Below are 18,813 nucleotides of genomic sequence, written 5' to 3'. Positions count from 1 at the left end.
GAGTCAGCTATCACATTTTCCTTACCAGAAACATGATCACATGGAATAAAAAAGTTATCACATACCATTTCCAAGTTGTTTTTTCATAGACTTCATTATGGTAAAAGATTTAGATCATCCTTTTCCAATTATATGACCTTTTCTAATTATTTGAACTATTTTTATTAGGTTTAATTTCAATCGAGATTGGCCAAAATTTAAAGAATTAATTTCTCTGAAACTTCACAATTTATTTCAATTTCTTTTTAAAATATGATTGTCTCACACATTCCTTGTAGCTGTGACTTGTTTTTTGAATATATTATCCATAGGTTTTGAAAACATCCACAAATAATGTGTTTTATTTTCATAAATAATTTTTTAGTAAAAAAATTAAAATGTCTATCTCGCTTTTCTTTACATATTTTATTAGATGTTCATATTACGCTTTTATTAACAACAAAATTTCAACTCTAAAGCATCTTATTTGGAAATAAAACGTTGTTTTCATTTTCTATGAAAAACTGGAAAAAAATTAGTATAAAATAATTACAGTAAGAGCTAATATCTGTCTTTCAATGCTGAAACCATAACTAAATGGGGATGTCCTAAAGATCTATGAAATAAAATTTTGGTGTGGCATTCCTCCTTAAATTAACTGACAATAATATATTCATTGGTCTTTAAAGTGTGTTGTTATATCTTTTAATTATTTTTCTTCTGGAATGGATAGTGTCAGAAATAATTTGCTCTGATTGGTTTGCACAATGGTGATGATAGGCAGTAATCCCCCTCCCCCCCCCCCCCCAACTTCAAGCCCCAGTGAACACCCATGGGAATATTGAACCAAGTTTTACTTGAAAACACTGATGGCAATATTCTGATCAGTATGTAAATGTGTATATATATACATGATGTAATCATGGTGATTAGTTGTCTTGTTTTACATCTCTCTCGAGAATTTTTCACTCATATGGAGACGCCACCACTTTCTGGTGGAGAGCTGCAAATTTTTTACCTATACTCAGCACTCGGGGCCATTGAGCAGTGAGGGATCTTTTTCATGCCTGCACCTACCGAACCTCGGTTTATCTCCATGTCCCACAGTGAGATTTGAACCCACGTTGTAAGGATCAACTCCCTACTGCACGATTCTAGAGCAGACGCTCTAACCACTGCGCCACGCCACATGGGCGACTATGGTGATTAGAAGTACTCTTTTAACATGCATTTTAAAATGTAAATACCCCAGCTTCCTCATTTTTTTAAAGGTCCCCCAAACACAGAGCATTCCCTATTGTCTTTTGATATTTGAAGGCTGGTTTAGTAAAATAAATTTGAGAACACCATTGTTCTTTTGTTGAGATATGTTTCTGTAAAATAATCCTAATTTCAAAAGAACTTTTCAGAAAAAATAGCAAGTAAGGAAGTACCTTAACAGCAGAACCCTGACCCCCGGGGCTATGAATTTCACAATTTTGGTAGAGGGCTCAGTTCTCTTTATAATCATGCTCTGAGTTGGACTGTTTGATTCACAGGGGTAAAGAAGAAAATTTTTAGATTATAACTGATGGTTTTGGCCCCACCCCTCAGGCCCCAATGGGACTGGGGCCAAAAAATTCTCAGTCTATGTTCCCCTTTGCCAAAAATTATTGTTTATTTAATTCTTTAATTACGTGTACCTTGTCTGGCTTTACAACAGTGATCTAAATAGCGACAACCAATTAGTCGCTTCACTGACCACATGCACCTGTGGCGGTATATCGAGATAATTGACACTTTGAAATGGACGTTTGTTGTGAAAACAGGGTGGCGGATGGCGGTATGTGAATTTGGCTTTATAAAGAGAATTTTATATAGCAGGAAAAAAATTCTTGAAAAATCATGGCAGTATTGTGAGAATGGCGATGAATCGAATGGCGATAACTCGAGAATTGACTGCACTTTTTTACATCATTGGGACTGAAAATCAATTTCCCATTATCATGAATTCGTTTTAAGCATGTTCACTATAACCACGTTTTCCTGTACCAATATTGGTTGAAATTGGTTCAGCGTTTGAAGAGAAGAAGTTGAAATTGTTCCAAAGTTTACAATTGACAGATGACGAAGGACGAAAACAGATAGCAATAGGTTATCTGAGTGACTCAGGTGACCTAAAAAGTAAATGCTGATTCTTGCCTTGGTTTTTTCAACAACTTTATTGACAAGATTGCTCCCTCCAATCCATGAGAACAATCCCCCTCTCTGATTATTTGGACTTGTGGGGGACTCAGGGATCATCTCTGCTGGAACTGGGATGTGAGAACTGGCTTCCCAAGGGGTCTCTATTTGAGCTATTGATAAAATAAGAAAAGAAATACTGTATGCATGGAAATTTCGCCCTGTTTAATTTTTCTCCCTTTGTCCTCGTAACAAGTGGCCAATTTTGAAACAGGGTGAATTCAAAGTAAACAAAGTTATTTCTTCTAACATTACTGGATCTGAGCAAATCTGAAGTGGGGAAGAATCTTTTCCAAGTGTAATAGGGCAAAAATAACCCTGTATACAGTTTTAAAGATGTACAACACAAGTAGGGGAGATAACTTTTGCAATTTTGATTATTTATTAAGCATCAAAATGACTAGTGATACAATTCCGACGTTTTTTAAAGAAAAAATTGGATTAAGGGCTTTGATTGTGGTTTCTTTATGAATACAAAATACTATATTCTTGATTATTTGTGCATTTGCATTAATTCCCCACATCCACCTCCATAAAAAGAAAGAAAAAAGATTATCCCTTAAAATTTTTAAATTTTATAAGTAAATTGTATTCCTGAACAAACCATAGCATTTTAAAAATCTTTTTCCCCCCCGCTTTTTTCGAAAGCAAGGGGACATAAAATCTCATTTCTTGGTCATAACTTTTAAATGAGAAGAGACAGGGATTTTATATTTCACATGTACATTACCTGTGACAAGACATTTCTAAATATATTATGATTTTTTACCCTGTGACCTTGAAGTTTGACCTACTTTTCAAAAATTTTAACATTACTTTAAATTGGTCATAAGATTTGAATGAGAAAAGATAGGGCTTTCATATTATACAAGTTTATTACCTGAGACAAGACCTTTCTAAATATCCTATGACTTTTCATCGTATGACCTTGGCCTCGAAGTTTAAACTATTTTTTTTTAATTTATCTTTGCTTATAACTTTTGATGGAGAAAAGATAGGGCTTTCATTTTTTATGTGTGCATTACCTGTCACAAGACGTCCAAGCATGCTATGATTTTTTACCTCTTGACCTTCATGTTTGATTGATTGATTGTATGTTGTTTAATGTTCCATTCAAGAATTTTTCATTCATATAGAGACGTCACCGTATGCTGATGAAGGGCTTCAAATTTAGTCCTATACTCGGCACTCAGGGCCATTGAGCAGTGAGGGTTCTTTATCATGCCAACACCTACAGTGACAAAGGACCTCGGTTTTTAAGGTCTCACCCTAAAGACCCGTGACTACTTCTAGTGCCGGGCGCTTGGCGAAAGAACAATCACTACCTATGTTTACATCTTAGGTTTGACGCAGCGTGGCGAACAAGAATCGAACCCGGGCCTCCCGATCACAAAGCGAGCGCCCTACCACTAGGCTACCATGTACGGTCCTTCATGTTTGACATAATTATCAAAAATTTTAACTTTGGTGATTACTTTTGATTGACATATGATACATCGTTCATATTTGACAAGTCAGTGTTCCAGCTAGGGTGAAATAGAGGGGCGCCGCACCCCGCCCTCAAATCAGTACGCCCCTCTGCCCTCCACAAGCGCCTCTGTTAGTGTCCTGTATTATTCTGACTGTCCTTTTCCCTCATTAGAATAATCAGCATGTTCCAATGCAGATTACCCAAGGACAATCAGCAATTCACACCTCCTGTCATAGACGATTACGCAATGAAACTCGCATTATGGTACCTATGTACTGTACAGGTGCCCAATTTCAATTACAGGTGATTAGGTAATACTTTGATCACTTGACAGTCTGAATAGGGGTTAAAAGCTAAAATACTTTGGGAATGACCAAGCTATCTGTTTTAATTAATATAAAACAAGAGTCTTGTATTTTTGCTTCTAAAAATAAATCACGAAGTGAAAGTAGAATTAACATTGACCTTCACTTCTTATTTATAAATTCTTGACGTTTTTCTGGAAAAAGAAGGAATTCAATATTTAATAGCATAGAAACAAGTACAAATATTCATTTTTTTTCTCCTTAATTATGATTTTTGACACTCTGGAAGGTATTTTATGAGATTACAGATATGTACATACTAAATGTGTTCTACTTCATTGCAGAAGTTTAAAATCTTAGTTTAATTAATTATCTGCCAATAACATGACCAATATGATAAAACTAGCAAAAAAGATATTGGCTTTAAATTGTTATTTTAATACTAGTACTAATATGTTACTTATAACCTACAAATACTAGCTGTATCCATATTTTATACATTTGCCAAAAACAGACCCCATCACGTATAGCACATGTACTGCAACTGAATAATGTGAGACACCAGCTAGTTTATAAGAATTATGGTTCTGTTTTTGAAAATAGGAAATAAGAATAGAAAATGATTAAAAAAGAAGAAGAAAAGTAATATTTATTCTCAGAGGATTTTTAAAATTCTTTTTTATATGTTAATTTATATACTATCGGGTAGCTATAGATTAGGCCTAATGTGTGTTTATATATCTTTCAAATCAATAAGGTTACATAAATTAATATTTGAAGGAGTTCATTATTATAAGGGTGAAGTAATGAGATACGCCTATGTAACAAAGGCTCGCAACAAATGGTACGTGGCGAAAAAGTGCCCTCCTCTTGCACCCATTCATTTTCAGATCCTAGCTGGAACACTGCAAGTGCATTACCTGTGGCAAAATGTTTCCTAATAAGCTACGATATTTGACCCCATGACCTTGACCTTATTTTCAAACATTTTATCAGTGCTGCTAACTTTTGAATGAGCGAAGATAGGGCATTCTTATTTGACACGTGCATTACCTGTGACAAGCATTTCCATATGTTCTATGATTTTTAACCCCATGACCTTGGCGTTGACATAATTTTCGAAAATTTTATCACTGCTGATAAATTTTGATTGAAAGTATATATGGCAGTTACATTTGACATATGCATTACCTGTTTCAAGACCTTCCAGATTGTATACTCAGCTGGTTTTTGTGACCCTGACCTTAACGTTTAACCTACAGTTACTTTTTTCTAATTAATTTTACATTTGTAATAACTTTTGATTGAGAGAAGATAGGGCTTTCATATTTCTACATGTACATTACCTATGTCAACAACTTTCAGAAAAGTATATCATTTTTGACTTTATGTCCTTGACCTAGACGTTTGACCTACTTATAAAAAATGGTAACCTTGTTCATAACCTTTATGAGACAAGGCTTTCATATTTTTTTTTTCAAATGCGCATTACTTGTGACAAGACCTTTCCGATGTATTACGATATTTGACTTCATGACTTTGTTCTTTGATCTTGAAGTTTGAAATAATTTTGAGAAGCTATGATCTTTGCCATAACTGTTATAAATTCAATAATTTATGTCTTTTTTGAATGAAGAACAATACACACAAATACGACAGTCACTGAAACCTGTAATTTTCTGAAACCTAATACTTTCAAGAATTGAATAAAATTTGCATGTGTCTTGCAAAAATTCTACTTTTGTCAATTTTCCCGTTTGTCCATCACAGTGTCTCTTTAAATCGATGCGTAAAACAACGAGCACAATGCTACCTTTTTTGAGGTCTGAATCTCCCTCTTTTTCATCACAGTAGGTTAACATGTATGCATAATGTAATTTTTTTTCTTTTTTTGACAAAGAAGCACAAGAATTTGGAATATACACTGGTCAGAATATACAGTGTTTTATTCCATATAAATTATAAGGAATTTTTTGGGAATAAAATATGAAGTTGGAAGCTAGGGACACATTGCTATGATGAAGAGCTATCCACCGGACCCATGATAACCATTTTCAAAATGAATCACTCTGGGAGAGAATATCAATGCATGTACTTCGATTACGAAAAATTGAGCCTATAGGGTAAATACATTATAGCCAAAATATTAAGACCCAAAGGTTCAACATTTCATAAGTGGTTTGTCATACATGTATAACTTATTGAACTCTATGATATTTTGAACCCTGGAGGTTAAAAATTTTCTTGTGAAATATTAAACCCTGGGCCCTTTAAAATATTGATTCACCCATATAATATGTTGCACTGATTTTCCAGAAGAATTGTATTTTATATGTAAAATGCAATCAGTTTTATTTCGAATAGCTTGCAGGCCAAAAGTGGTCCAAAATAAATTTTAATTAACTTGATAAATTCATGAAAGAATAAAAAAAACATCATAAAGTATTATATCTCTTACATATCCGAGTATCAATGAACCTTAAGTGGAAACATTTATCTACTAGTGTTCATTCCAACTTTTGAACATTACCAAAACTTTCCATCGTATAGAATGAACAGAGATTTCCCTGCATTGGACATTGAAAGTGTTATAGATAAGAAGCAGATGTGAATGGAGAACAATTAATGGAAATGAAAATTTTGTCAAAACTCATTCATTCATTTAAGGCCCAGCCACTAAACATATTTTTCAGACTTTACCTGGGGCAGCTACATTGGGTTTCACAGTCAAATTGGATTGTTGTACATTTGATGTTGGAGAAGAAACAGGTATTTTCCTACAATAGGAAAATAACATGCAAATATACATACAAGGGGTTATCAAAAAGATTGTGGACTGGTGCAATAAAATTAATACAGTTGCACCTTGGCATCTCGCAGATATCTTAAAGACCATAGATTTGTCGAAGTGATTCCGAAGTCCCAACCACTTATTCTTTAAGTATTTAACCCTCAATATCTCGATTTCCTCTGATATCTTGAAGTTTTTTTCTCAATCCCAATAAGTTTAAGATACTGTAGATTCCTTATTTTTCGCGAGTACTTATTACCGCGAAATGGCTCTTTCACATCAAATCACGAGAACAATAATTCGCGAGTGGACGGTTGATCAAGGGATTTTACATTGATTTCAGCACCATAAAAATAAAAGCGAGAAATTTTATTTCGCGAGTGGTGCTTCTCGCGTAATTACGCGATAATTAATTCCTCGTGTATATTTAGGAATCTACAGTAATGAGATTTGACTGTACTATGTTGGTTTCATTTCATTACACAGTTTACAAATACCCTTTCTCAATAAGGTTGAGTCATTCATATAAATTAAAACACTATATACTGACAAAATCAAGCAGTTTTTGATATATTTTATGTTATCTATTCAATGTTACCTTTGCGGAGGAAGAGGTGCTGGAGAAGAGGATTCCTTTGATTTCTAAAAGAAAGAAATGGTTCTGAGAGGCATGACATATATACAGTTCCTATCACAAACAACCTAACAGAAAGTGGGCCCTCACCAAACCCTAGATTTGTTATTATCACTAAAGATGTAAATAAATCTAAGAGTGGTCATTTTTTTATTTACTATTAGCATGATAGTTCACATATTTTCCTGCAAAGAAAAATTGGCATCCATGTATAGTATATAAGAATGCAATAGAATCTGACAATCAAAGAAAATATGGTTCCCTAACCCTCAAATGAATAATTAAATTGAAATTATTAGAAATGACTATGTATCATTTTGTTAATACGTGTTTCCAACAATCCTTCAAAAGAGATTTCAGTCTGTCTTTACTGCAATTGTCAGTCTATATCCATTGTGGAATACAGATTCCAATGTATTTTCATAGTGAATTTAAAAATAGGTTTGTTTGGTAACTGAATATCATACAGTTTCAAAGTACTGTATCATGAGCTCAACATGTTACCGGCAATCCTCCAAAAGAGATTTCAGTCTCTATTTACTGAAATTGTCAGTCTACACAATCCATTGTGGAATATCGATCTGGATGTATTTTCATAGTATTTAAATGTAAGTTTGTGTGGTAACTGAATGTTATACAATTTCAAAGTATAGTAGCATTTATTTCCAAATTAAGGATTATTCTCCCTCATGTATAGCTCTGATCCTCCGATGTTTTTGGCACCTTTTTTCAGCTCTTCAAAGTCTTTTTTATTTAAATATCTTGGATTTCCAACGTTTTGGCATGAGCATCACTGAAGAGACATAATTTGTCAAAATGCGTATCTGGTGTATCAAAATTGGTACCGTATATGATTTACTCATAAACATGCATAAATGCTAATTATCAAAATCCTGCCTCTCAAAATTCAAAAGTCATAAGTTAAATTAAACTCCCCAGGGTATTTTTGCAAAGTAGGTCAAAGGTCAAGGTCAATTGAATTGTAATGCTGATATTTGTCATAATGTCTTATGACAAACAGTGCACATGCTAAATGGCACAGACTTAACTCTTAAATGTCAAAAATATGCTGTATATTGGCACTTTGAACTATTTTGAAAAGTAGATTGAAGGTCAAGGGTGTCAAGGTCAGTAACCATGGTAATTTACAATAGTCATAGTGCCAAGGAAGATATATGCAAAATATCAAATCCATACCTCTTACAGTTCTCAAGATAGAGGGTGTGACAGACGGACAGGCAGCTAGACAGACAGACACTGGGTAAAGTGATCCCTAAGTGCCGCTCTGCTTTGGAGGCAACACAAAAATTATATTCAATTATTGAATTAGAAAATAACTTCATGTAACTAATATTTTGCTTTGTTCATAATTGTCTGTAATTTAGATTACCCATCATCCTATCAGGTTTTGCATTTATTCTGTTTTGTGTTTATTAGGTTTTGCATCTATATCAGGCTTTGCTTTTATATTGTTTTGCATTTATTAGGTTTTGTGTTTATCGTGAAGAATGTATATCCTGTTGAATCGTGCATGAATCCTATCTTATCATAAGTGTATCCTATTCTATTATGTCAAGAATACCCTTGCAAGTACTGTATGACTAAAGATGCCTATTCTGTTCCAAAGAAAATTTTCCTATATATTCTTATGTAAAAATCTGATTGCCCATTGATAGCCCTCGGGGTAGGGTGAGGCCACAATGGGCAATTAAAGTTTACATAGGAATACATAGGAAAAATCTTTAAAATCTTCTACTTAAAGGCCGAGATTTTTAACTGTATGGTTTTCTCAGGTAAGGGGAGGGACTTACCGATAATTCTACATGTGTGGTACCCTGAGGCATTGACGGTGGTGCAGACCGTGCAGAGCATTAATCCCTATACACAAACAGTATACACAGGAAGTCCATGAGTATTACCTGTACAGATTGTTTGGCCTACCCTTCATCAGGAGATAAAACAAGAGGCCTTTGGGCCACATTGGTTAGGAAAAAGCAGAAAACAGTTTAGTATTGAAAAAATTCAATATATAAGTGATCATAAATCCCCCCCCCCCCACCCTCCCAAGGGGAAAGGGGAATGAGATGATTTGGTGCTTCCATATATTTTTTTTTTTTTGACGAATCATGACTTTAGAAGATTTTTTTCCATATGTTTGATCCCCTGTGGCTGGCCCTGCCCTATCCACAGGGGAACATGATTTGAACAAATTTTAATCTACACTTCCAGAGGATGCTTCTGAATTAATATGACTAGTCATGGATTTGCCGTTCTTGGGAAGAAGATTTTGAAAGATATATCCTACATATTCCCACCTAAAACTTTGATCATCCATTGTGGGCTTGCCCTACCCCAGAGGTCATGATTTGAACAAGAGGCCCAAGGGCCTTAACGGTCACCTGAGTACAACAATTTAGATGATCCATAAACTGATAAATGAAGCTTTGTTGCCCCAAAGCAAGAAAAATAGAATGATTAGGATCAACAAAATAATTGGTCTAGTATCTATCCCCCATTAAGAACATTTAAAATGATAAATTATTTTTCCCTCATTTTATCGATTATTTCCAAGTCTACCTGATGCATAATTTTTCGTCACATCTCAAAAACATAGGTAATCAGAGATTACAGAGCTCACCTCAACAAATGTTGTCTTTAAGTAAAGCAAAGTCCCACACTAAACTAATAATCTAGAAGTGTGCATCCCTAGATGCAACATTTATGCAATTTTGTCTGATAGGGCTTGCAGTTACTTGGGAATAGACTTATCTGAAAACTTAAAACTAGTCACTCATCCAGAAAATGTAAGTCAAATCCAGCATCCGAAGCAAGTTTTGAGGAGATTGTTCATCCCTTGATGCACCATCCATGCAAATTTGGTTCAGATAGGCCTTACAGTTACTTGGAAATGAGATCTGCTTCAAAAACTTTAACCTGGTTACTCATTTGGAAAATGTAGGTCAGATCCAGCATCTGAAGCAAGTCCAGTAGTGTGAATCCTTAGATGTATCATCCATGCAAGTTTGGTCAATATAGGGTTTATAGTTACTTGGAAATGACATCTGCTCCAAAAACTTTAACCTGGTCACTCATCCAGAAAATTTAGGTCAGATCCAGCATCCGAAGCAAGTCCAGTAGTGTGCATCCTTAGATGTATCATTCATGCAAGTTTAGTCAATATGGGTCTTATATTACTTGGAAATGACATCTGCTCCAAAAACCTTAACCTGGTCACTCATCTGGAAAATATAGGTCAGATCCAGCATCCGAAGCAAGTCCAGTAGTGTGAATCCTTAGATGTATCATCCATGCAAGTTTGGTCAATATAGGGTTTATAGTTACTTGGAAATGACATCTGCTCCAAAAACTTTAACCTGGTCACTCATCCAGAAAATTTAGGTCAGATCCAGCATCCGAAGCAAGTCCAGTAGTGTGCATCCTTAGATGTATCATTCATGCAAGTTAAGTCAATATAGGTCTTATAGTTACTTGGAAATGACATCTGCTCCAAAAACCTTAACCTGGTCACTCATCCGGAAAATATAGGTCAGATCCAGCATCCGAAACAAGTCCAGTAGTGTGAATCCTTAGATGTATCATCCATGCAAGTTTGGTCAATATAGGGCTTATAGTTACTTGGAAATGAGATCTACTCCAAAAACTTTAACCTAGTCACTCATCCAGAAAATTTAGGTCAGATCCAGCATCCGAAGCAAGTCCAGTAGTGTGCATCCTTAGATGTATCATTCATGCAAGTTTAGTCAATATGGGTCTTATATTACTTGGAAATGACATCTGCTCCAAAAACCTTAACCTGGTCACTCATCTGGAAAATATAGGTCAGATCCAGCATCCGAAGCAAGTCCAGTAGTGTGAATCCTCAGATGTATCATCCATGCAAGTTTGGTCAATATAGGGTTTATAGTTACTTGGAAATGACATCTGCTCCAAAAACTTTAACCTGGTCACTCATCCAGAAAATTTAGGTCAGATCCAGCATCCGAAGCAAGTCCAGTAGTGTGCATCCTTAGATGTATCATTCATGCAAGTTAAGTCAATATAGGTCTTATAGTTACTTGGAAATGACATCTGCTCCAAAAACCTTAACCTGGTCACTCATCCGGAAAATATAGGTCAGATCCAGCATCCGAAACAAGTCCAGTAGTGTGAATCCTTAGATGTATCATCCATGCAAGTTTGGTCAATATAGGGCTTATAGTTACTTGGAAATGAGATCTGCTCCAAAAACCTTAACCTGGTCACTCATCCGGAAAATATAGGTCAGATCCAGCATTCGAAGCAAGTCCTGTAGTGTGCATCCTTAGATGTATCATCCATGCAAGTTTGGTCAATATAGGGCTTATAGTTACTTGGAAATGAGATCTACTCAAAAAACCTTAACCTAGTCACTCATCCGGAAAATGTTGGTCAGATCCAGCATCCGAAGCAAGTTCAGTAGTGTGCAATCCTTAGATGCATCATCCATGCAAGTTTGGTCAATATAGGGCTTATAGTTACTTGGAAATGAGACCTGCTCCAAAAACTTTAACCTGCTCCAAAAACATTAACCTGGTCATTCTTTAGCTGAAATTGCAGCATCTGAAACCTTGACTGGTTCAATGAAACACACTAGAAGCATCCTCCATGCATCTCTGACTTATATAGGCCATAGAAGTACTTGAAAAGAAAACTGCTCCAAAAACCTTAACCTGGGACGCCGACGGTATTACATAAGCTCTCCCCCAACTTTGTTGAGGTGAGCTAAAAATTATTCTTTGAGTGAAAACAAGAATTCAGTCACCTATGTACTAATCATATTGTACCACTTTGAATGGAAATTTACTTATCAAAAAAAAGTTATTATACACAAGCATGATTTATTTTACTGAAACATTATGAGACAAAAAAATTTTCTCCTGTGTTTGTGCTACAGATAATTATAATCAAGCTATAATTTTTGCATCAGCTTCTTTATCTTGCTGTTATATATGAGGTAAACATCAAAAGAGCGAAAGTTAATCTGATGGTCACCACAAGCGACAATCAAGGTGTACAAGTTATACACAGGGGTTAGTAGCTAAATGTCAATCAATTTCAAGCATCCAATGAAGGACCTTAGTTCACTTGATTGATGGGGATATAAAGACCAGGTAAATCTGTGGGCTTTAATTATTGTATGCAGATTTGATCCTTTATGCAAACTTGCTGCACAGCTTTGTTTCATATACCTGCTGTGTTGTCACTGATGGAGAGGCTTCTGGGATACTCATAAATACTGGCAGTGGAGCAGGAGCAGTCACACTGGGAATAAGCTTTGTGGTTGATGTATCTGAAAAATATTTTTTTTTAACATATATTTCTGAATACTACCTTAAATTGTTCAGCAAGATCTTTGTCTCAGAAATGTACAAAATGCATCCCTCTTTCCAAAACAAGCCTAAAGGCCTTGACAGTGACCTGAGTATAGAACAACAATGTTATTGATCCATTAAAGTATAAAACAAGAGGCCCATGAGCCCCTGCACTTACCTGAGGCACTAATGACCCTTCTGTTTTCATCAGCAGATTTCTTTTCCCTCGTTCCTATACAGTGGAGCCTTAATTATCTGGATACTTTGATTCCCAGTCAAAATTGTCTGGATAGGTGAAGCATACAGATATATGAATTGCCTTGATTTTAGTTGCATGGCCTTTTATACCATTTGCAAAAGTGAAGAATGTTCCATAATATCAACAAGTTTTTTTTTAATACTTTAATATACATAAGCACTACTGTGGCCTCGTCCTACCCCCAGGAGTTATGATATGAACAAACTTGAATCTAGAGTATGTAATGAAGCTCTCACATAAGTTTCCTCTTTTCTTGCCCAGTGGTTCTTGAGAAGAAGATTTTAAAAGATGCCACCAAATTTTCATGAATTCTTAATTATCTCCCTTTGAAAGAGGGTGCGGCACTTCCTGTGAACAACCTTAAATTCCCTTCACCCAAGGATGCTTTGTGGCAAGTTTGGTTGAAATTAGCCCAGTGGTTTTTGAGTAGAAGTCAAAAATGTGAAAAGTTTATGGACTTAAGATGACAGACGGACACTGGACACTCTTTGATCAGAAAAGCTCACTTGAGCATTCAGCTCAGGTGAGCTAATAAAACTTGGATTCCCTATTGTGGCCCCACCCTACCCCTGGGGAGCATGATTTGAACAAATTAATATTTACACTACCACAGGATGCTTTCACATAAGTTTCAGCTTTTCTGGCCTAGTGGTTCTTGAGAAGAAGATTTTTAAAGATTTGTCCCATATATTTCAATGTAAAACTTGGATTCCCTATTGTGGCCCCATCCTACCCCCAGGGGCCATGATTTGAAAAATTTAGAATCTACACTATCCCAGGATGCTTTCACATAAGTTTCAGCTTTTCTGGCCCAGTGGTTCTTGAGAAGAAGATTTTTAAAGATTATTCCTATAAATTTTAATGTAAAAATTTGATTTCCTATTGTGGCCTCACCCTACCACTAGGGGCCATGATTTGAACAATTTAGAATCTACACTACCTCAGGAAGCTTCCATATAAGTTCCAGCTTTTCTGGCCTAGTGGTTCTTGAGAAGAAGATTTTTAATGACCCCACCCTATTTTTGCCTCTCTTGATTATCTCCCCTTGGAAGGGGGCTTGGCCCTTCACTTTAACAATTTAGAATCCCCTTTACCCAGGGGTGCTTTATACCAAGCTATTTTTTGAATTGGCCCAGGTATTCTCAAGAAGTTGAAAATGTGAAAAGTTAACTGATGGACGGACAAACAGACAGCTACATGTAGACAGATGGACATCAGACTACGGGAAAAACTCACTTGAGCTTTAAGCTCAGGTAAGCTAAAAATCAATGCCTAGATTGATATATTTTTGGACTTTTTTGGTTGTAAATAATGCAAATATCAAATTTCTGATATGTAAAACAAGAGGCCCACTGGCCTTATAGGTCACCTGAGTATCATGCAACAACTTCGCCACAATGGATTCATGTTTTAAACCAGAGGCCATGAAATTCACAATTTCGAAAGAGGCACACTTGCTCCTCATAATTTTACATTTAGTAAGCTTACTTAATACCCAGAAAGAGAGCAGAGGATTATCAAAGAATTAATGCATTTTCACTATGTAATCATTAGAGCCCTGCCCTAACACCAGAACCATGATGCAGGGGCCATAAAATTCACAATTTTGGAAGAGGCATCCTTACATATCATAACAATACTCTTAGTTCATCAGCTTAATACCCAGGAGAAAAGAAGAAGATTTTCAAAGAATTATTGCATTTTTACTATGTAATCATTAGAGCCCCACCCTAACACCAGAACCCCTGACCCAGGGGCCATGAAATTCATAATTTTGGAAGAGGCACCTTTACTCATCATAACTATGCATCAGTTTGTTTGTTAAATACCCAGGATCAAAGAAAAAGATTTTTAAAGAAATAATGCATTATCACTATATATTCAACAGAGCCCCACCCTAACACCAGAACCCTTGACCTAGGGGCCATGAATTTCACAATTTTGGAACAGGCACCCTTATATATCATAACTATATACTCTTAGTTCATCAGCTTATTACCCAGGAGAAAAGGAGAAGATTGTCAAAGAATTATTGCATTTCTTATTCATCATAGCTATGCCTTCAGTTTGTTTACCCTGGATCAGAGAAGATTTTTTGAAGAAATAATGCATTTTCACTATACATATATATTCAACAGAACGCTGCCCTAACACCAGAACCCCTGACCCTGGGGCCATGAAATTCACAATTTTGGAAGAGGCACCTTTCATCATCATAACTATGTATTTATTTTGTTTTCATAATATCCAAGAGCACAGAAGAAGCTTTTTAAAGAAATAATGCATTATCACTATATATTCAACAGAGCCCCACCCTAACACCAGAACCCCTGACCCTTGGGCCATGAAATTCACAATTTTGGAAGAGGCACTCTTTCTCATCATAACTATGTACTTAGTTCATCGGCTTAATACCCAGGAGCAGAGGAGAAGATTTTTGAATAATTAATGCATTTTCACTATATAATCATTAGATACCCGCCCTAACACCAGAACCCCTGACCCAGGGGCCATGAAATTCACAATTTTAGAAGAGACACCTTTCCTCATCATAACTATGCATATTGTTTGTTTCCTAAATACCCACGAGCAGAGGAGAAGATTTTTTAAGAATAATGCTTTTCACTACATATTCAACAGAGCCCCACCCTAGCACCAGAACCCCTGACACTGGGGCCCAGAGCTCCCACTGGAGCGAAAATATTTTTCGCCATTTTTCACGATGAAAAGAATTGCATTCTTACATCTCGCCTCAACAAGTGTATATAATGCTAATCACTCCACTAAAAGCACTATTTCAATTTGTTTATATCACAGGCATTGTTTTAAAATTGTAAAATTTAAAGTTGTATCCACTTACAAAACTAATATAAGAATTATTAGTAGATGTCCTCTTGTTCATAACATTTTTTTTAGCCTGGGGAGGGGGGTTACAGACTTAGTAAAAATATATGACATTTTTTTAAAAATGAAAAAATAATATAATAAGTGAAAAATTTAATCATATCAACAATTTATCGTGAAAAGAAGTAATCAAAATCAGGTTTAAAATTTGGCTTAATTTAACAACTTGGACTGTTGGACACTGGATGTATGCAATCATGTAAATTCATATAATTGAAAATAATTCAGCATAATTGTATTGTTTTGTTTCCAAGCCAGTATCTCTTTCACTCTTTGTCAGTTTATGGTATAAATGAACACACTATTTTGACTTTAATCAGGTAAAATTAGCAGCCATGCTCTGCAATTTTCGTCATGTTTTCCTACTTTCAATTTAAAAAAACGATCTATATAGATCCAGATTTTATTGATTAAAATCTTTTATTAACTAACTTCATCTCCCAAAAACACTTTGTCTTTCCTTGTTTAATCCATCTTATATTATTTCAAGTAATTTTGTATCCCCTTACTGCTCCAGGCTGAAGTTACCTAGTCAGCTGTGTGCGTTCAAGCGAGACGTGATTTCCTACATGTACATTGTTTTGTACGTTCCATGAAGTTTTCACACCCTGAATTCACACGCCTGCTTGCATTAAATAAACAAAGGGGCTAATCTGTATACATTGAATAAACAAAGGAGATAGCCAGGAGTACACACACTTTTGTTTGGCATATCTAAAAAAACATTTCATTTTCGCTACTTTTGAATTTCTTTTCGCCACTTTTGGAAAAAATTCGCAATTGGCGCAAATGGCGAATCACAGCTCGAGCACTGCTGGGGCCATAAATTTCACAAATTAGGTAGAGGGCTCGATGCTTATTACATTCATGCCAACAGTTTGCCTGCTTGATGCCCAGGAGTAAAGAAGAAGATTTTTAAAGATTGCATTAATTCTGATGGTTTCAGCCCCACCCCTCAGGCCCCAGGGGGGTAGGGGTCATGAATTTCACAATTTTTACTCCCCTTCACATATAGATGCTATGTGCCAAATTTGGTTGAAATTGGTTCAGTGGTTCCAGAGAAGAAGCTGAAAATGTTCAAATGTTAACGCTCGATGGACGAAAACAGATAGCAATAGGTCACCTGAGTAAACTCAGGTGACCTAAAAATTCGGAACTTTTTATGATGTTCAAATTTCTACCTTTTTGCTGTCACCCTTATAAATAAGTACAATGTTTCATCACTTTATAGGACATTACTGTGAAACCTTGAATGAAAAATTAAAATTTTATGCAGCTAAACTAATTCATTTTACTTAAATATCATGGCTGAAGTTGTTATTTTCATGATTTTTGAAGAAAGTTTGTTTGTATCATCTGTCCCTAAGACTAATCTAGTCATCTGCTACATTTGTTTTCTCATTATCTGGAGGTTTTACCATTATCTTTGCTAAGGAAAAGATAACTCATGCTAAGAATGATATCTTTAGTTTAAGTCAATGAAAAAACAGAATAAAAGTAAGAATGATCAAAATTCACTCAGAAAAAAGGAACATAATAAATCAAAGTTATTTGTACCTGTTGGTAAGTTGGAAAGTTCTGCACTCTCTTGCATTTTCTTTGCCAACTCTGCTTCCTCATTTGAAATTATTTCTGTTGATTCATCTGAAGATTCTTCCATCATTTTTTAAAAGGCTTTTTCTTCTCAGTTCCGATGAAAAATGACTGTGAAGAGGAACATAGGCATTATTAATATAATTGTCTGTTTCAGTTGCATTTGTGAATTTGGACTAAAATATCAGAGAGTAAAGCAAACTGTCTTTCATGTACAATAAATCTGTGGTTTCACTATACATATATATAAATCATATACAAAAACAATATTTTGTATTAACGTGTTTCAAATATAAAACTCTACCATTATTAGCTTTAAAGAATGGGAGGACTTCAGAGTCCTGAAAATAGGCTGTAAATTGAAGTTTAATTTATAAAATGTTTATTTCTTTCAATAGTATTAATCACCGATATCTTAACTATGTAATCTTGCTACAGATATGGATTTAAAACTCTCTTTACAAGAAAAACCAAAGAAATATCGAAGGCATGGGGCCCGAAGATTTCTTAATTCAGAATTTAGCAAATTATTTGCGTGTCCCAGGGATGGGGTAATGGTAATGTGTAATGGTAATTGACAGTAATTAATTACAAATTTTGATGTAATTGTAAGTAATGTGTAATTGGCCAAATTTTCAATTACAAGTAATTGTAATTTAATTAATTACTTTGGAGAAAATGCATGTAATTCACAATTACTTTGCCATTACATTCAATTACACTGATGTATAATGAATGAAAAATCAATACCCCCAACCCCCAACCCCCAACCCAACCCACTATACACTATTCAAGAAAGCTTAACTGATTTCTTAGGGAAAATATTTTGATGGTTAATATCTTACAGGAATATTCATATTTCCTCCTTTTAGTGAATTGCTGTTTTATCTCATGCATTTTTTAAAGGAACTTTAAAAATATTCTCGCTGTGTTAATATACAAATAAACTTAAAAAGTTTTGATTAAGTTGTTTATGAATTAATTATAACAGTTGAAATACCTAGTCCAATAGCTTCTAATCCTTTGTTTGCCATATCTGTTAACAGCTTGTGTTAGAGTGATTATCAAATGCTAATTAGTGCCAGGTAAGGTCATGTACAATCTAAAACATTGATATCAAGGAATATGTATGAAATTCAGGCATTGATTCCAAAGTAGTTTACTTATTAGTCAGTTTCGCATTGATATTCTTTCCATCAGCACTGAATTGACTATTGTTCAGAATTACCCAGATATACCCTAACTGTACACCACTTTTTGTGTGGTGAGGCATGGATAAGTATGATTACCCCACCTCTGTTGA

General features: G+C 35.1%; 1 protein-coding gene across 1 annotated transcript in view; it reads right to left on the bottom strand.

The window, feature by feature from the left end:
• Positions 1–18,813, bottom strand: part of LOC133173321 (protein PRRC1-like) — a 33,283-nt gene that overhangs the window by 11,814 nt on the left and 2,656 nt on the right. Inside the window, exons 2-6 of the mRNA XM_061308314.1 lie at positions 17,475–17,621; positions 12,632–12,732; positions 7,368–7,411; positions 6,679–6,755; positions 2,161–2,315 (exon numbers count right to left, since the gene is read on the bottom strand). Of these exons, the coding sequence (XP_061164298.1) occupies positions 2,161–2,315; positions 6,679–6,755; positions 7,368–7,411; positions 12,632–12,732; positions 17,475–17,580 (483 nt within the window). The 5' untranslated portion in view covers positions 17,581–17,621. The remainder of the gene's footprint in view (positions 1–2,160; positions 2,316–6,678; positions 6,756–7,367; positions 7,412–12,631; positions 12,733–17,474; positions 17,622–18,813) is intronic.

This window comes from Saccostrea echinata, unplaced genomic scaffold, assembly GCF_033153115.1.
Source record: "Saccostrea echinata isolate AGI-Se365-2 ecotype Australia unplaced genomic scaffold, CSIRO_AGI_Sech_v1 ptg000002l, whole genome shotgun sequence".
Taxonomy (NCBI): Eukaryota; Metazoa; Mollusca; class Bivalvia; order Ostreida; family Ostreidae; genus Saccostrea; species Saccostrea echinata.
The sequence above is the reverse complement of the archived record's forward strand: the minus strand, read 5'-3'. Positions and strand labels throughout refer to the sequence as shown.